The sequence below is a fragment of the Hippopotamus amphibius genome, chromosome 2, assembly GCF_030028045.1.
Source record: "Hippopotamus amphibius kiboko isolate mHipAmp2 chromosome 2, mHipAmp2.hap2, whole genome shotgun sequence".
Classification (NCBI taxonomy): Eukaryota; Metazoa; Chordata; class Mammalia; order Artiodactyla; family Hippopotamidae; genus Hippopotamus; species Hippopotamus amphibius.
Genome location: NC_080187.1, coordinates 208858419 through 208873989, shown reverse-complemented (window position 1 = coordinate 208873989; position 15571 = coordinate 208858419). Strand labels below are relative to the sequence as shown.

At 50.0% G+C, this 15571-nt stretch overlaps 1 protein-coding gene across 16 annotated transcripts in view; it reads right to left on the bottom strand.

The window, feature by feature from the left end:
- Positions 1-359: 359 nt before the first annotated feature.
- Positions 360-15571, bottom strand: part of MAP2K5 (mitogen-activated protein kinase kinase 5) — a 262400-nt gene continuing 247188 nt past the window's right edge. For 9 of the 16 annotated variants that reach the window (XM_057723002.1, XM_057723013.1, XM_057723006.1 and 6 more), the window contains one exon: positions 360-816. In XM_057723002.1, coding sequence (XP_057578985.1) covers positions 712-816 — 105 coding nt within the window. In that variant the 3' untranslated portion in view covers positions 360-711. Of the gene's footprint in view, positions 817-9156; positions 9395-15164; positions 15236-15571 lie in introns of those variants that run through there. The other 7 variants (XM_057723012.1, XM_057723000.1, XM_057723003.1 and 4 more) reach the window with 3 other exon arrangements.

Sequence of the window (15571 nt, the reverse complement as noted above, 5' to 3'; positions counted from 1 at the left end):
CTTTTCCCAGCTCTTGGTCTCCTTCCTCACCCTCAGCCCCAGGTCAGATCACTGTGTTGGAACTGGAGTTGCTGCTGGGATTGCCTGGCCCTTGATCCAGCCCAGCAAGGGTCACACGACAGGGGTCCTGCGATCTCGGCTCTGGTGCTGGCTTCGTCACGCCTCGCTGTGGGACTTGGTTCAGGGTCCTCCATGTCTCAGTTCTTCACCTGTCAGATGGGCCGGGCTGTGGGCCTCATCACAGACTGCAGGAGCGCTCGTGGCGGGGGTGGCACGGCCACGCACGTCCCTGCCCCGCTCCCAGCCCTGGGTGAGCAACAGACTCTCTTGCACAGCACAACCCTCGTGGGGGGAGGCAGTCACAAAGCAGTAATACTTTTATTCCCATCAAAGATGCTGACGGGGCCTGGCCCTTTACAAAGAAGAATGTTAGGAAAAAGGAAGAGGGGCAAGGGCGTAGAGGCCTCTGTTCTTGATGCCCGGACCCCTCTACCCACTCTGCCAGACGGGCCTCCAGACCCGACGGGGGTGAGGGCTTGCCCTGCGCGGGTTAGTCCCCCTTGAGGGCTCCCTAGGCAAGGTCATCTGCCAGCAGCGTCGAAGGTGAGTCCAGCAAAGCTCTTCTGGTGCAGACAGCAAACGGAGGAGGGCACCACAGGTGGGTCCGCCCCTTGGTGACCAGTCTTGGGCTTTTAGTATCACACTACAGCCTCAGGGGGGGCCCTGCTGGCTCCGCCTCTCCTCCAGCACCCTGCACACCCACATGGACACCACGGTGGCATTTCCGTCATTGAACTGCATGATGAATGGGTGGCCCTGTGGAGAAGGGGAGAGAGCTGTGACAGGCATTCCCCAGACTTTGCACATCATCACACTTTCCAAGCCCCGTTCTCTGCCTTCCCCAACAGCCCTGTGGGGTGACAGCAGCTTCAGCCCCATTTCACAGCCTAGATGACTGAGGCCCAAGGTGGAGCAGTGACAGGCTGGTCTGGAGCACTCGCTGCAAACCTCACATTCTGCCTGGTGCTCAGCTACCTTCTCCTGAAACTCCAACCAGCCTGCAAGATCCCCAAGGGTGTGAGCCTGTCTTAACTCTACACTGCCTGGCCCTTCCTCGGCCTAGTACCACTCCAACAGCTGGCAGGCAAGGCCTGGCACCGGAGCTGCCAGCGTTCCAGTCCTGTTGCTGCCCAGAGACTGGAGAATCATCTCATCAGGGGCTATGTCAACCCCCGTTTTCTCCCCTCAAGCTCTCCTATGAACAGTCTACAAGTACAGGGAAGGCAAACGTGTCGGGGGAGGAGGGATGTGCTGGCTGCTGGTGAGAAGCTGGGGCCTGGGGGCTGGACACTGGAGGGGCGGTACAGCCTCCATGTGGCTGCCTCAGGCTCTAACCTACTTGGCCCACAGGCAGGCCAGGTTATATTTAGTCAGCCCTCTCCCCGGCTGTCCTGAAGAGACAAGATTCCTCCTCAAAACCTTAGAGCCTCCTTGGGAGTTCCTAGGAGAGGTCAGAAAAAAGCAGGGGCAGCCATGGGATCACCCTGGCCACAGGTCAAAGGTGAAAGGAAAACTGCAAAGCATTCTCTTCCTTCCTCTTCCCCAAGCACGTCTCTGCGAAGGAATGCTCACCTGGCAGCCTCCTCTCCTACCAAAACCTTAGCAGCCTGAGACTCAGGGAGCCGCGGTGCGCGAGCGGAGGGAATGCAGGGCTCCAAGCTGCCTTCTCCCCACGCCCCCCTTCTTCTTTTCTCCCCTTTGCTTCAGCCATCCAGCTCCCAACTCCCAGCTCCCTCTTGCCTTCTGAGCCCTTCTTGGGTCCCCTCTGGCCTCCCCTCTGGCCAGGCTGAGCGTTCGAGGGAGCTTTCCCGATGAGCTCGTCACGTGGCCAGGAGGGACTGGGTCCGGGGCGCCGACGCCCAGACCCCACGTCTATGGGAGCAGTCCAGGCCAGGCCGGGGGACGGAAAGGGGACTGCTTGTCAGCCCTGAGATGTCCCTGGGGACAGGAAGGAAGAACATCCAGGCCTCCTCACCCTGGGCTGACGCCACGTCCCTTACCTGGTTTTCCCCGTTCAGGCAAGGAAAACCAGCCTCAGGAGCAACCTATGTGGGTCTAGTTCAGAGGCACAAGGAACACTGTCAAAGGTGTAGTGAGGGAGGAAACTCAGCTTAGAGAACGCCAAGCGCACCAACCCAGGGCAGGGACTCGCCAAGGCCACAGTGGAGCGGGACCTGGCGCCCAGCTGCGCGCCTCCTGCGATCTGCCTGCATGCTCCCGACACACCTGCAGGGCCCCCAAGGGGGCAGGCACCCAGTGCAGACTGTGGCTGGGGAAGGGGAGTGGGAGGTCGGGTTGAGTGCGTGTCCCGCAGGTAGCACAAGCCTGTGGGGGCTGAGCTGGGAGAGGCCCAGGAGGGACGCTATCTTGGCTCTCATATGTCCCCCGCCCCCCAGAAATATAATCCCACCTATGTGTGCCTGCCTAAATCAGTGCCTAGATGGAGGGAATTCTTCCTGAAGTCAGGGAGCACATCTCCTTTTCAGGAGGCTCAGAGGAGCGACCTTGCGCCCTTCTGAAGAACAAAGGGAGAAGCTGTGCTCAGGAGCTGACGGGCCCCTCCCCTCAAGCCCAGGGTGGCACAGTGTCACTTTCCCAGAATGCCCGGTGACTTTGGGGGCCATATGCTCCATCTCTGTTATCATCTGTTCAGGAACAAGCAGAGCGGAACCGCGGGAGGGGAGAGTGGAGCGTTCCTCCAGTTACAGGAAGGCTGATGGCCGCACTGCAGGCAGCATTTCGCCCAGGTGCCCCGGGAGGCAGACGAGGAGAGGGTCGGCATCCACCGCTCTGATGGGGACTCTGCCCCTTTCCTGCCCTCCCTGGCTGGGAGGTGACTCCCATCACCTGTGTACCCCTGATGCTTTACACCACAGGAGTGACTGAGACGTGGTTTTGTCTCCAGCCACTGTTGATGGGTTTGGGGGCGGTGAGAAGGGGAATCACAGAGGGAGAAAGAGGACAGAGAGACAGAGATGGAAGGGACCCCAGCCTCTCTAGGCATCCTTGGCTGTGACAGGTGAACGTGGGAGCTGTGGGCGGCTTGGTCCACCATGTGATTGGATGTGCTAAGAAAGCTAGTATGTGGGTAGTTAGAGCATGGAGAGTTGTACAGAGGGAAACAGGAGCCGAGATGGCACTGGAGAGCCGGGGGCCATAATAGCCTGGCAGCATCTCCACCTACAGGGTCCATGCGCACCTTGTGGTCTGGGGTGGAGGCACTAAGCCACACAGGTGGGCACGATGAGGAAACAGAGGCCACAGGCTCATGACTGACCCGCCCCGGCTGCCAGAGCTGTGACTGGTCACAAGTCTCTTAACCCAAACCTACTGCCTGGGGCTCTCCCTGGGCTGACCTGGGGTAGGCAGAGGCAGGAGGACCAACATCCAGATTGCAATCCCCCCTTGCCTTATTTCTGCCGTGGGATTGAGGCCCGCCGGGCCAGAGACGGGCTGAGACTGCAGTCCTGACCCCTGTGAGTGCCACTTCTGGGACATCCCGGGAGAGTGGTGTCAGGGTGGCAGGTCACTCTCACTTGACTCCCCCCTCCCATCAGCCCTGGCTGGGAAGCAAGGAAAGTATACCATCACCTCATTTTACAGAAAAGGAAACTGAGCCCCAGGGAGGGGACGTGATTGGTTAAGTGCTGGAGCTCCTGGTTTCTTCTCTGGTACCTTCTCAGGGCTGGACCGCATCCTGTTACCCTGACCAGATACCCATGCTCACTCTGGAGGTGCATACAACCACCTTGCAGATGAGGAAACAGACGCTCAGGGACCTGCGTGAACCTGTGCTCCCTTTCCTCCCTAGAGGACAGCGGACACTCCTCCAATCCCGTGACACGCACGATGCAGGTATTCCTCATGAGCTCAACGAGCAAACAAACAAAACCTGACAGACAATTCTGGGAAAAGCAGGAAGATCACTCAGCCACTCTGAGGTGCTTGAGTTCCTAGGCAGCTCCTGACAGGCCCCAGCAGATGCCTGCAACAGCCAGGTGCCTGGAGGCGGATGGAAACTGCACACTGAAGAATACTGAGTCCAGCACCACGGATTGAATGCTGTGTGCCAGGCCCTTGCCAAGGTTTTTGTCCTGATTTTCCCACCAGATATCCATGCTCACTATGGAGGTGCACACAACCACCTTGCAGATGAGGAAACAGATGCTCAGGGACCTGCGTGAACTCATGCAAGAGAGGGCTGGGCTGCAAGCACCACGTGGTTCTCTTGACTCCCAATGCCACGCTCTCCTGACCTCACAGGCCCCTCTGGGGGTCTCTGTGTGGCCCAGAGAAGGTCGCAGCCCTCTGCAGCCAGACCCTCCTCTGCACCTGTGTACATGCACATCCTTCCCAGGGAGAGGAATCCAGATATGGACAAGCGCTCACACCCCCCTCGGGCTTCTTGGATCACTAGGAGCATGGCGTGGCCCACCTCCCAGCAGCCAGTCGCCTACACGCTGCTCAGCAAGAGCACCTTTCACCCAAGGTGACTGCCCAGACACCCAGGCCTCTGCCTCCCACATGGAGAGTGCGTCAGCGGTCACTCTGCAGAGGCCGACAGGCATGTGCGGGCTGGAGCCGCTGAACGATCTCCCTGTCCTCATCACCAGGCAGTGGGAGTCACGCTCATTTCCCGGATTCTCTCAGGGCCAACTGCAACAATTAAACCGGCGAGGGTTGAAGTATAATGGTCCACAAACTTCGCCACAGAAGATGAGACATAATGAAGGGAAAAGGATGGGACTGCAAGAGGTAGGATGGATCCAAAAGTAGGACACAGGAGAGTAAGAGAGACGAGTCAACAACAACCAAAGCCGGCGGTGTCACCGGGTGCAGACTTCCCAGCAGCTGGCCGAGGGGCAGGTCGTGCTCAGGCGGTAACTGGTGAAGAGGAGCCGGAGTGCTCAGTACTCCCTCCCTCACCTGGGCATTGGCGTCCAGGGCTTCACTACAGTTTGGCCCTCTACTTCTGTAATAACGTCCCTAATTTTTGCCCACCCGTGTCACTGTGATGAGATGCCTTCCTGACCACTGACGGCAGGACCCTCCCTGTGTGGACAAGGCGCCACACTCCTGCCAGAGGAGGAGGGGTCCGGGTGCCCACCGTGTGGGCAGGAGGTGGACTCCCCGAGCTTGCTGCGGTGAAGTACGGCCTGAGGTTGATGTGTCTGGACTCCTGGGCCAGTGCTCATTCACTGACACCTCACTCTCTGCCCTTAGTTGGGCTTTGAGTTTCTTCCCAAATAGGAATTTACCTCTTTGGGGTCTCCACACCTTCCTCTCTTGTATAACTTCCTAAGACTTCCTGCGTGTGAATCACTTAATGACTTGCTGGTGTTGCTGACGGCCTGCTGCAGCGCTGGCAGGTAGTCGGCCCTCAGTTAGTCATGGGCCTGTGACAGGAAAAAGTGACCTGCCTGTCCTCTCTGCATCTATTCACCGAGCCCTTGCTGCGAGCCAAGACCGGGCTGCCTTACGTGGCCTTGAACCCACCCAACATTCCATTTACAGACAAAGGAGCCCGAGATGCCAATAAACGTGACCTGGGGTTAAGGTCACAGAGCTAGAAAGTAGCAGGCTGGTGTTCTGCCACGGAGGACACCACACTATTCTGCTCACTGAGGCTGGGCACAGTGAGTTTTAAATTCCTACTTTTTAAAAGAATATATGGTACATTACTTTTAACTAGTAATTTTTAACGGACAAACAAATGGCAGTAGCAAAAAGGCAAACTGTGTCCTCCCTGCTCAAAATTGTGCTAGGCACTTCTAATCAAGTAACTTTTTTAATACTCAGTAAGTCTATTAAGTATTATACTTGTTTCATAGATGAGGGAGCTGAAGCACAGAAGGAGTAAGGAATCTGTCCAAGATCACAGTGCTTGAATGCGGCTCTGTCTCCAGAGCCTGAGCCTCAGCCTTTATGCTGTCCTTCCTCGTCAGTGCCAGGCTGGGGCGTGGCGGCGTCCACCCTGCAGGACAGCCTGCCCTCAGAGCAGGCGCCGCGTGGTCTCTGCTCCTTCTCTTTGGGTCTAGATTCTAGAGAAGCAGGGAAATGAAGACCCAGGGCCTAGAAGAAATTTTTCAGGGCTATAGAGACCACACCCTACAGATAAGAGTGGAAATAATTAGGATGCCCAGCAGCAGACGGCACCCCAAACCTAAGATCTACTCGGTGGGGTCTTTCTTCACGTCTCCTCTCAAGAGGTGCTGTTTCTCCCAGAACAAGAACACACACGTGTTCTGTTATGTGTTATCGTCATTTGAGCCCACCTCATCCCAGCACGAGCCTCGACTGGAAGCCTCAAGGGGCAGGCAGCGCTAAACACGTAGGAACCACCAAGAAAAGTTAGTTGGATTGATGGGTAGGCTATGCTGCTTCCCAGGAGCCTGATGCTCGGTGAGAGGTGCTGCAGGTTGGGTGGGCAGGCCTGGGGAGGAGGCTCCACAGCTGAGGCTGAGCTAGACTCTCTGGACCACAGGACTCTTCTCTCTCAGGACGATCTCCAGGCCACCAGGCACCTCCTTTCCCACCAAGGACGTCACACGGGACAGAATGCCAAGGACCCATGGGCTGTTCAAGCAAGCAAGCCCAGCCCGGCTACACCCCAGCTAGTCCAAAACAAACAGGGTCCAACATATGCTCAGGTGAGCCACAGGGCCAGTGCTGTCATGAGGCAGGTGCCTGAGAGAGGCTGTCTGAGAGGCCAGAGGGGCCCCAAGGTCAATGCACTGCCCATCACTTTACCTTTCCGTGCTGGGCCTGCCAACCTTACTTGAAGGTTCTCTGCATGCCCCTTTAGGGTCCAGCCCTCGTGGCAGGGGTAAAACACTGCAGTCCTTCTCGACAACAATGGAGGCGTGGTGGGATTGGATGGGACCTCAGAGACCAGCAGGGCCTTAAGGGTGTGAGGTGTGTTGGGGCTTCCACACATCTTTGATTCAAATCATTAAGATATTTTAAGCTATATTTGTTAAAAAACTAATTAAAAAATAACATACACACTCAACTATGTTCAATTCTTAATGTTACCCTGAATACCAGCACTGTGTTACCGGCACTGTGTTACCGGCACTGTGATGGTGACCGATATTCTGCAGCTCTTAGGCAGTCTGCTTGTTAGATCTGTGCATGTCACTGACTGCTCGTACGTGGGCTGACACCTAGGAAGGCTGCAGTGGTGCGCTGGGCATCTGAAAGAACTCAGGGCTGTGATGTCCGCTCACATTGTGTAGGTATAAAACTGTGTGAGCACCACACCCGAGCCAGTGCACCAAGCGCACGAAGCACGTCTGCCCAGTGGCCCGGCACATGATGCCCAGCCAGTGGTATGGGTCAAGCCTGCTCTGAGTTTCCAGTGGTATTGGCTCCTGCAAGCTTTGAGTCCCTCCTGTCTGACCTCTAGATTTACCGGAAGCAATTCATATGAACAGCTGCTGGTTACTGCAACTAAACTCTAAAATAAAACTTTTCTGCTATTCCTTTTTAAAGCTTCTATGTGAGTTTAAAAGATGCCTAAGCTGAAAGGGCAACAGGATGAGTCAGAATTTCCTTGATACAGGGCTCCTGAGACAGTAGCAGAGAGAAGCAGGATGCTGATGCAGATATTAGACTGGAACCATCACCTATGACCCCGGCTCTCAGATTGTTGTGTTCTTCAAGAGAAATCTCATGGATGCCTTTATAAAGAACTGTCTACAATGAATACTAACACATTCATGCTAAAAAAAAAAAAACCCAAAAAAACCAAAAATAAAACCCTACTTTTTTCATGTTAATATTGAGATCCTGCATTAACTTTACGTAATAAAAAGCATTCCACTGCTACAGATTCAAAACCAGCAACCTAATCCCTACTTACCCTGGAGAAAATTTCAGATTGGAGAAGTTAAATAATTTTTGGAAAAATGCATGTATGTCCAATGTCTGCTAAACTGCTGACAAGTGGCGGGGCAGTGGGCAGCCTTCATAACATTAATTACATGAGATAATACGCTGTGATCATCCCTGGGGTCAACGCTTCCTTCCAGGCCGGGTGTGCCCAAGCTGATCAACGCGGGGAGGCAGGGAAGGCGGCGGCCAGGACTGCAGCTGCAGGGGAGCCCCGAGGTGTGACTCAGCAGGGAGAAGCTGAGGCCTCTCCAAAGCAATTCTCCCATCTGCCCCTGTGTGGGGTAAGGCAAGGAGCCCGGCACTGAGAGCCAGCGAGCCTTCTCTCGCCAGCCCAGGAGTCACGAAGGCCTGGGAAGGGCCACGATGGCCTCACCTATGAAAGAGAAACTACTCCAGGGGAACCTCCATTACCCTGGCTTCACCGTTCCCGTGGAGGGACCCGTGTTGTTATCACACGCCTCAGCTGGGCCCCCGGGGGAGGAGGGGCAACGGAGGAAGCGCGGAGCAGGCCGGCTCAGGGGTCTCCTGCCCACAGGGAGGCTGGCTCCTGGCCTGCCCTCTCCGGGTCCGCTTCCGGGCAGGCGGTTCACCTCTGACTGGGCTCTGTGGTAAGGTACCAGCAGGGCCCCTCGGGCCACACACGTCAGCACAGCCTTCAGCTCAGACTTTACAGAAGCAGAAATGATGCTTCCTTTCTGTCACCTCCTGAGTCTTACTTCTCAGCTGGTTTTGAACACGGGGAGGCTGCTGGCTGGACTCCTCACCCCCACCGAACACCCCTGCTCCCTCTGCCTCTGGGGTGGGGTGGGGTGGGAGACTGCTGTCTGTAGACACACGCTGGGCAGTGGGAGGGGAGGTTACTATCCCCCTGCGTAGAAGGCCACTGGGGCAGTAGCGGTGAGATGAGGGTGTGAGCCTTGCCTGTCAGCTAGTGGGGAATCTGCCCATCTGCCCAGCCCGGCTCACCTGGGCCAACGTCCTGGCTGCGGAGCTTTCCGAGGTAAGGCACGTGTTCTGAGACTGTGCTTTCTCGGCCTCTGACTCCTAAAGCTTTTCCGTGGCTGCGGGTGGGGGTTCCCTTCTAGCCCTTCATTTCCTTTTAAGACCTTAGAAATGGTTTGCAGCTGTGACATGCCCTTTCAATCAACCTTCCTGAGTTGATTCTTCACAATTGCTACAGAAATAGATGTTTCTTCCCAAATATTCAATTATTAGCAGCAAATTGCTTACCTCCAGCCATCCTAGACTGTACACAGGCATCTAAGGGGGTCAAGGTGCTTTCCACCTTTCCCTTGAGCAGATCTATGTGTTCCTACACAGAGTAATCAGAAAATGGGCCATCGAGGGACTGCCCTGGTGGTCCAGTGGTTAAGACTCCGCCTTCCAGTGCAGGGTGTGAGGGTTCGATCCCTGGTCAGGGAGTTAAGATCCCACATGCCTTGTGGCCAAAAAACCAAAACATAAAAAAACAGAAGCGATATTGTAACAAATTCAATAAAGACTTTAAAAATGGTCCACATCAAAAAAATCTTTAAAAAAACCAACTAAAAAACGGTCCATTGAGAGAGGAAGATGTTTCCAGAGGTCTCCACCAGTCATTGTAGGGCCTGTGCTTACAGGGCAGCCACAGGACCAGAGCAGTGTGGTGTGGGAGGAGGCGCAGGACGACTGCAGTAGACCACTGTGAGGGGGTAAACATGCGGAATGCCAGCACTCATGGGTCTGTGTCTGAGGAAGCTGACCCACGTGGGTGACAGAATGGTGCCACTGGCCCATTTAGGGGAGCTGTGGTGGCTGCCCTGTAGGGAACTCAGATGGGACAGGGGGTGGGGACAGCAGGGAGCGTGCTGGCTTCCCCAGGCAGTCTCAGGCTGAGCAGATACCCAGAGAAGTCAGGATCTGAGGGTGCCAGAGGGAGAGTGGGGGCCTTGCTCCAATAATGCTGAGGACTCTGGTGCGAGAGGCTGAGTCTGCAGCAGGTCCAGGCAGTGAACACGGGGGCCACTTACAGGCATCTGGGTGTTCAAGGTTTGTCTTTCGGTGCACCAACTGTGTGGTGGCGGCCGTTTAAAGACACGGTGCTCAGAAGGGTGGATTCTCTTCTGCCCTTATTTTCTTACCTCTTAGGATTTGATGTTTAAACTCTGAGACCTTGGCTGTGTGTGTATGTGTGTGCGTGCGCGTGAGTGCACGCGCGTGCATATGTGGGCACGTGAGTGTGCAGAAGGGAAGGAAAGGGACAATGAGACCCAGCACAATTTCTGGCACACAGTGGGGAGCTCAGTAAGCATGCTGAACAAAACAGAATGGAGTGATTCTGACAGTGAGTGAATGAAGAGATGGGGAGAGACTAAGCCTAAAAGTCTTCCCTCTACAAACTTCCAGCCATGCCAGATAAAATGGAATATTTTCCAAAAAAGCATAACAGATGAACTTGTAAGAAAGAAGGAAATCTGCAAGAGCCAAAAATGAAGAGGGAACTGAAAACCAGAATTGTAAGTGTGTGAGTGGAGGTCTTGTGGCCCTAAGGGTGGCTATCGGTTTCAGGAATGTAGGGCCTGGGAGGTGTGAAGAATTAAGTGGAAACAGGAGACAAGATCCACCTGGGGAGCTGGCCTGAGACCCCAAGCAAAGGTGGGACTGCAGAAAAGGTGCACCAGAGAGAGTCTGCCCATCAGCAAAGGGGATGGATGCTGTGTAAGGTGGCTCTGAGCCTCGTGCACATTGGGGTCCAATGTACCACTGCTGTAGTCTGAGAATATAAGGCTCATAAACAAACGTAACACTCAAACTGATCTAGTAATACTCTGGAGTGTCTCTCTGAAGCAAATGAAAAACCATTCTGGTGCAATACTTCTGGAATTCAATCATTTCCACAGTAATAAGCCTCATTCAGTATGAGCTTACAATAAAAACTCCAAAATATGTGAGGAAACAATTATCCACGGACAAGAGTCAGCAAACACAACACACAGGAAGATTAGAGCTTTCAGAACTAAAATGATAGAAAAATAATAGGAAAGAAAATGTAAAATGATGTACACTTGAAAAGACTGATGATATAAAAGAAGAAACTGAACCCTTAAGAACAAGGTATCATGAAAAAGAGGAGAGATTTGAAACAGAATCAAATATAACTTACAGAAATAAGACAAATAGTGACTGGAAAAAACTAAAGAAACTCTCCACTGATGAGCCAGACAGCAGGCTGAACACAGCTGAGGAAAGACTTAGTAAGCTGGAAGAACGGTTGGAGAAAATTAGCCAGAGCACTACTCAGTAGCAAGAAATAAACAAAAAATATGAATTTTTTTAATGTGAAAGAGAAAGACCCAGAGGAAAGAATGAGAAGAGATGAGACACAGTGGGGTAGGAGCAACATCCAAAGAGACAACAGCTGAAAAATCTGAGAACTGAGGAAAGACATGAATTTTCAGATTCAAAAATCACAATGATCTCCAAGTAGAATAACTATAATGAAACCTATACCTAGACAATCTAGGGAAACTGCAGAAGACCAGGAACAGAGATGTTAAAAGCAACTGGAGAGAAAGACATCTCTCTCATAAAGGGTAGCAACAGGGCAGCCAGCAGATTCTCACCAGCAAGTGTAGAAGCCAGAGGACAACAGAATACCTGCAAGGCCCTGGGAAAAACTGTCAATCTAAACTTCTAAACCCAATTTAACTAACAATCAAGAGTTAGGGTGAGACTTCCCTGGCAGTCCAGTGATTAACTGTTTCTTGTATTTTCTCTATTTTGTTTTCAAGATTTTGGATCATCTTTACTACCATTACTCTGAATTCTTCTTCAGGCAATTTGCCTATTTCCTCTTCATTTATTTGGTCTTGTGGGTTTTTCTCTTGCTCCATTGCCTGCAAGGTGTTTCTTTGTTTTCTCATTTTGTCTAATTTATAGTATTTGTTGTCTCTTTTTCCTATGCTGCCTAGTAGTAATTCCTCTTGTTTCTGTTCTCTGCCTGCTGTGGTGGGGCTGGTCCAGTGTCTTGAGTAGGCTGCCTGATGGAAGGGTCTGATGCCTGCTTTCTGGTGTGTGGATCTGAGTCTTTTCCCTCTGATGTGTGTCAGGTGGTGTGTTTTAGGGTATCTGTGAGCTTAATATGGCTTTAGGTAGTCTGTGTGCTGATGGGTGGGTTTGTGTTCCTGTCCTGTTTGTAGTTTGGTGTGAGGTACCCAGCACTGGCAGTTGCAGGTAGTTGGGTGAAGCCGTGACCCAACAATTCTATAACTAGGTATACACCTGGCAGGTGTGGCTGCCCAGAGAGTTGCACGAAGCAGTTGAGCTGGCTGGTCCCCTGACCCCTGCTGTCCCCACTGGCCCCGCTCCAGTCCAGCGATTAGGACACCATGCTCTCACTGATGAGGGCCCAGGTTCAATCCCTGGTTGAGGAACTAAGATCCCACAAGCTGTGCAGCACAGCCAAAAAAAAAAAAAAAAAAAAAGGCAAAGTGAAGATAATCCTAGAACAAAAACTCAAGACAGTTTTACCCTCACTGACAGAACTCTTAATGTACTTCCAAAAGGAAAAGAAACTGCAGAAAGAGGAAGTGGGATGCAACAGGAATAAGGAACACATAACTGGTAAACACATGGATAAATCTCAACAAGCACCGATTATACAAAACGACAACAAGAGTAATGACTAATTGTGAAGATCTAAAAACAAGATGACAATGAAATCCTGGACATGAAAGAAGGGACTGATGAGAAACTCTTAGGGTCCTTATGTCTGGGGGAGAGATGCTGTGGCAGAGGCTGCCAGCTGCCTCTCAATATCCATTCCCCCTTCCTCCTTAGTGACACAAATCCTGATTTTAGTAAGTGTCACCCAGCAAAGCAGCTGCATGCCCAGCCTCCCTTGCAGCTAGTTTTGGCCAATGCCATGTGAGTGCATATGCTGTGTGCCAATCTCCAGAACTGTCCTTAAATGAAGGGGTGTTTCCACCATCTTTCCTCATTCCTGTTGGCTGGAGTTCAAATGCCCCTTGACTGGAAAGATGGAAGGAGCTGCCATTAGTCTGGACACCCTACTTCTTGCCTTCCTTTATATGTATGGGGAATACTCTGCTGTTTTATTTAAGCTGCTGTTCATGTTAGTCATGTGACGCTAAAGCCAATTCTACCTAATACAAAGATAAGAGATTGAACCTAAGGCTGAGCATTGTTGGGAAGGGTGTATATTTAGTGATTAACCTTAGGCTTTGCTAAATTAAGTTAGAAACTCAGGGATAACTAATAAGAGGCTAGAAATAGAATATAATATCTAAACCAATGGAAAGAATAAAAAAGAAGAAAAAAATAATCTAATAGAGTGAAGAAAGGAGAAAAAAAGAAGTTAAAAAAGCATTGTAGAGAAAAAAGTACAAAACAGGATAGTAGAAAAAAAATTCAGGTGTATCAATAAGCAATAAATATAAGTGATTAAATTAAGCAATTAAAAGAGTCAGATAAAATTAAAAACAATAGCAAAATGTAAAGATTCATTTAAAACAAAAGAACATAGAAATGATGAAAACAAATGGATAGGAAAACATATAGACAAATACTAATCAAAAGAAGATAGCATAGAGTATGTTAATATCAGACACAAAATTAAAACTTAACAGCAAAATATATTAGAGGTAAAGAGAGTCACTATATAAAGATAAAAGAAACATTTAAAAATGAAGATATAGCATTTTGACATAGGTACCAAACATCACCACCTTAAAGCAAATACTGACAAAGTGCAAGGAGAAACAGACAAAGCCACACTAATCATGGGACATTTTAACACAGCTTTCTCAGTAGTTGATAGATAAAGCAGGCAGAAAATTAGTAAGGCCACAAAATATTTAAGTAACGCAATTAACAAGTTTGACCTAAAGGAGGTAAATAGGACACTACATTCAGCAATTAGAGAATCACATTCCTTTCAAGCAAAGAGAGAGCATTGGAAAAAAAAAATCAACAGTGTAGTAAGCGCATTTCAACAAATAACAAAGATCTGATATTATACCAACCACGTTCTCTGACCATGGTGCATGAAAAGCAGACAATCACATGACAACAAAACACTGCTGAGTATTTGCAAACAAAGAATACTTCTAAGTAATTTGTGGGTCAAAAAATCCTAATTGAAACTGGAAATTACTTAGAACTGAATGACAATGGAAACACTACATACAAATATTGTGGGATGCAGCTAAAGTAATACTTAAAAGGCAATTTATAGCTTTATATGGATATATTAAGGAAAAGAAGATTGGAAATTTATGAGCTAAGTGTGCAATTCAAAAAATTATGCACAGAACAAGAAGTAAATCCAAAGGAAACATAAAACAGCAAATAATAAAGAACACAAAGGAATTAGATATCAAAGAGATGATCAAATCAATAAAACACTGGTTCTTAAAAAAGATTAGTAAAGTGGACTAACCTCTGACAAAACTGGTAAACAGAGGACACAAGCAAATATAATTAGGAATGAAAAAAGGACATATAACCACAAATCGGGGGAAAATGCTAAAATAATAAGGGCATACATATGAATGATGTGAGGCCAACATAGCTGAAAATGCAGCGTCAGGAGAGAGAGGGAGGGAGAGAGAGAGTGTGTGTGCCAGTGATGGTGGGGGTAGTGGGAAGGGTGATAATGCTGGTGACTGGGAGGTGCCAATGAGCAGCGACAAATAATCACCCTGGCAGGGGAGTCACAGGTTTCCAGTCCGGGCATCACACTTTTAACTTTTCAAAACACTTCATATCCAGTCTCATCTTATTTCAAGAAGCATCTGATTAACTAAAGGCTGCTACCTCTTAAAATCCATCTTAGTAACAGCTTTTCTAGTTTCTTAATAAGGAAAAACAACCACTCACACAAAGACTGAAGCTGAAGTGGAGATTTTTTGATGTTATCAAATCAACAAAAAACACAGAGGAAAAATTGCTAAAGATACCAGATGTTGAACTTTTGGGTAAATAACTGAAGTTTCCAGCTTTTTTTTTTTTTTTTTTTACTCTTTCCAGCTAAGTTGCTCCAGTTATTTGAGCTTTACTCAATACAGCAGACAGGGTTATTATTGGGGTGAGTGTCGGGGAACCCAAGGGGCTGGCTAGAGCAGCCCTTTTGGAAAATTTGAAATAAAAGCATTAACAAAGACCAAAGCTACCAGGTCTAGTCTTTAAAATACAGGATTGAAAATTACCAGTTACTCCAGAGTTTCTGCTATCAGCAACCATTTTCCATTTGAAACTGCCCTCTCCTTTTTTTTTCCCCCTAAAGGAAATCCACAAAAAAGGAAGCAAACCATTTGAAAATTCTGATCATCTTGTGTCCCAGTAGCAAATAAAAATCATCAATAGAACCCACTTTTAGCCTTGAGCAATATTTTCCAAAACAAAACACAAAGAACCTGTGGTACTTAACTATTCTGTTATTGATTTGCTGTGGTTTGCAAGGTAATGTTGAAGAAAATTAAATGTACGGAAGGCTGAAATGCGTTTTCTGTGGTGGTGTGCGGTGTGGCTTGTGTTTTCTGAGGCGCTGGCCATGCGCAGAATGAACGACTAAGGGGTTGCACTTCATCTGGTTACAAATAAGCTGGCGAAGGCC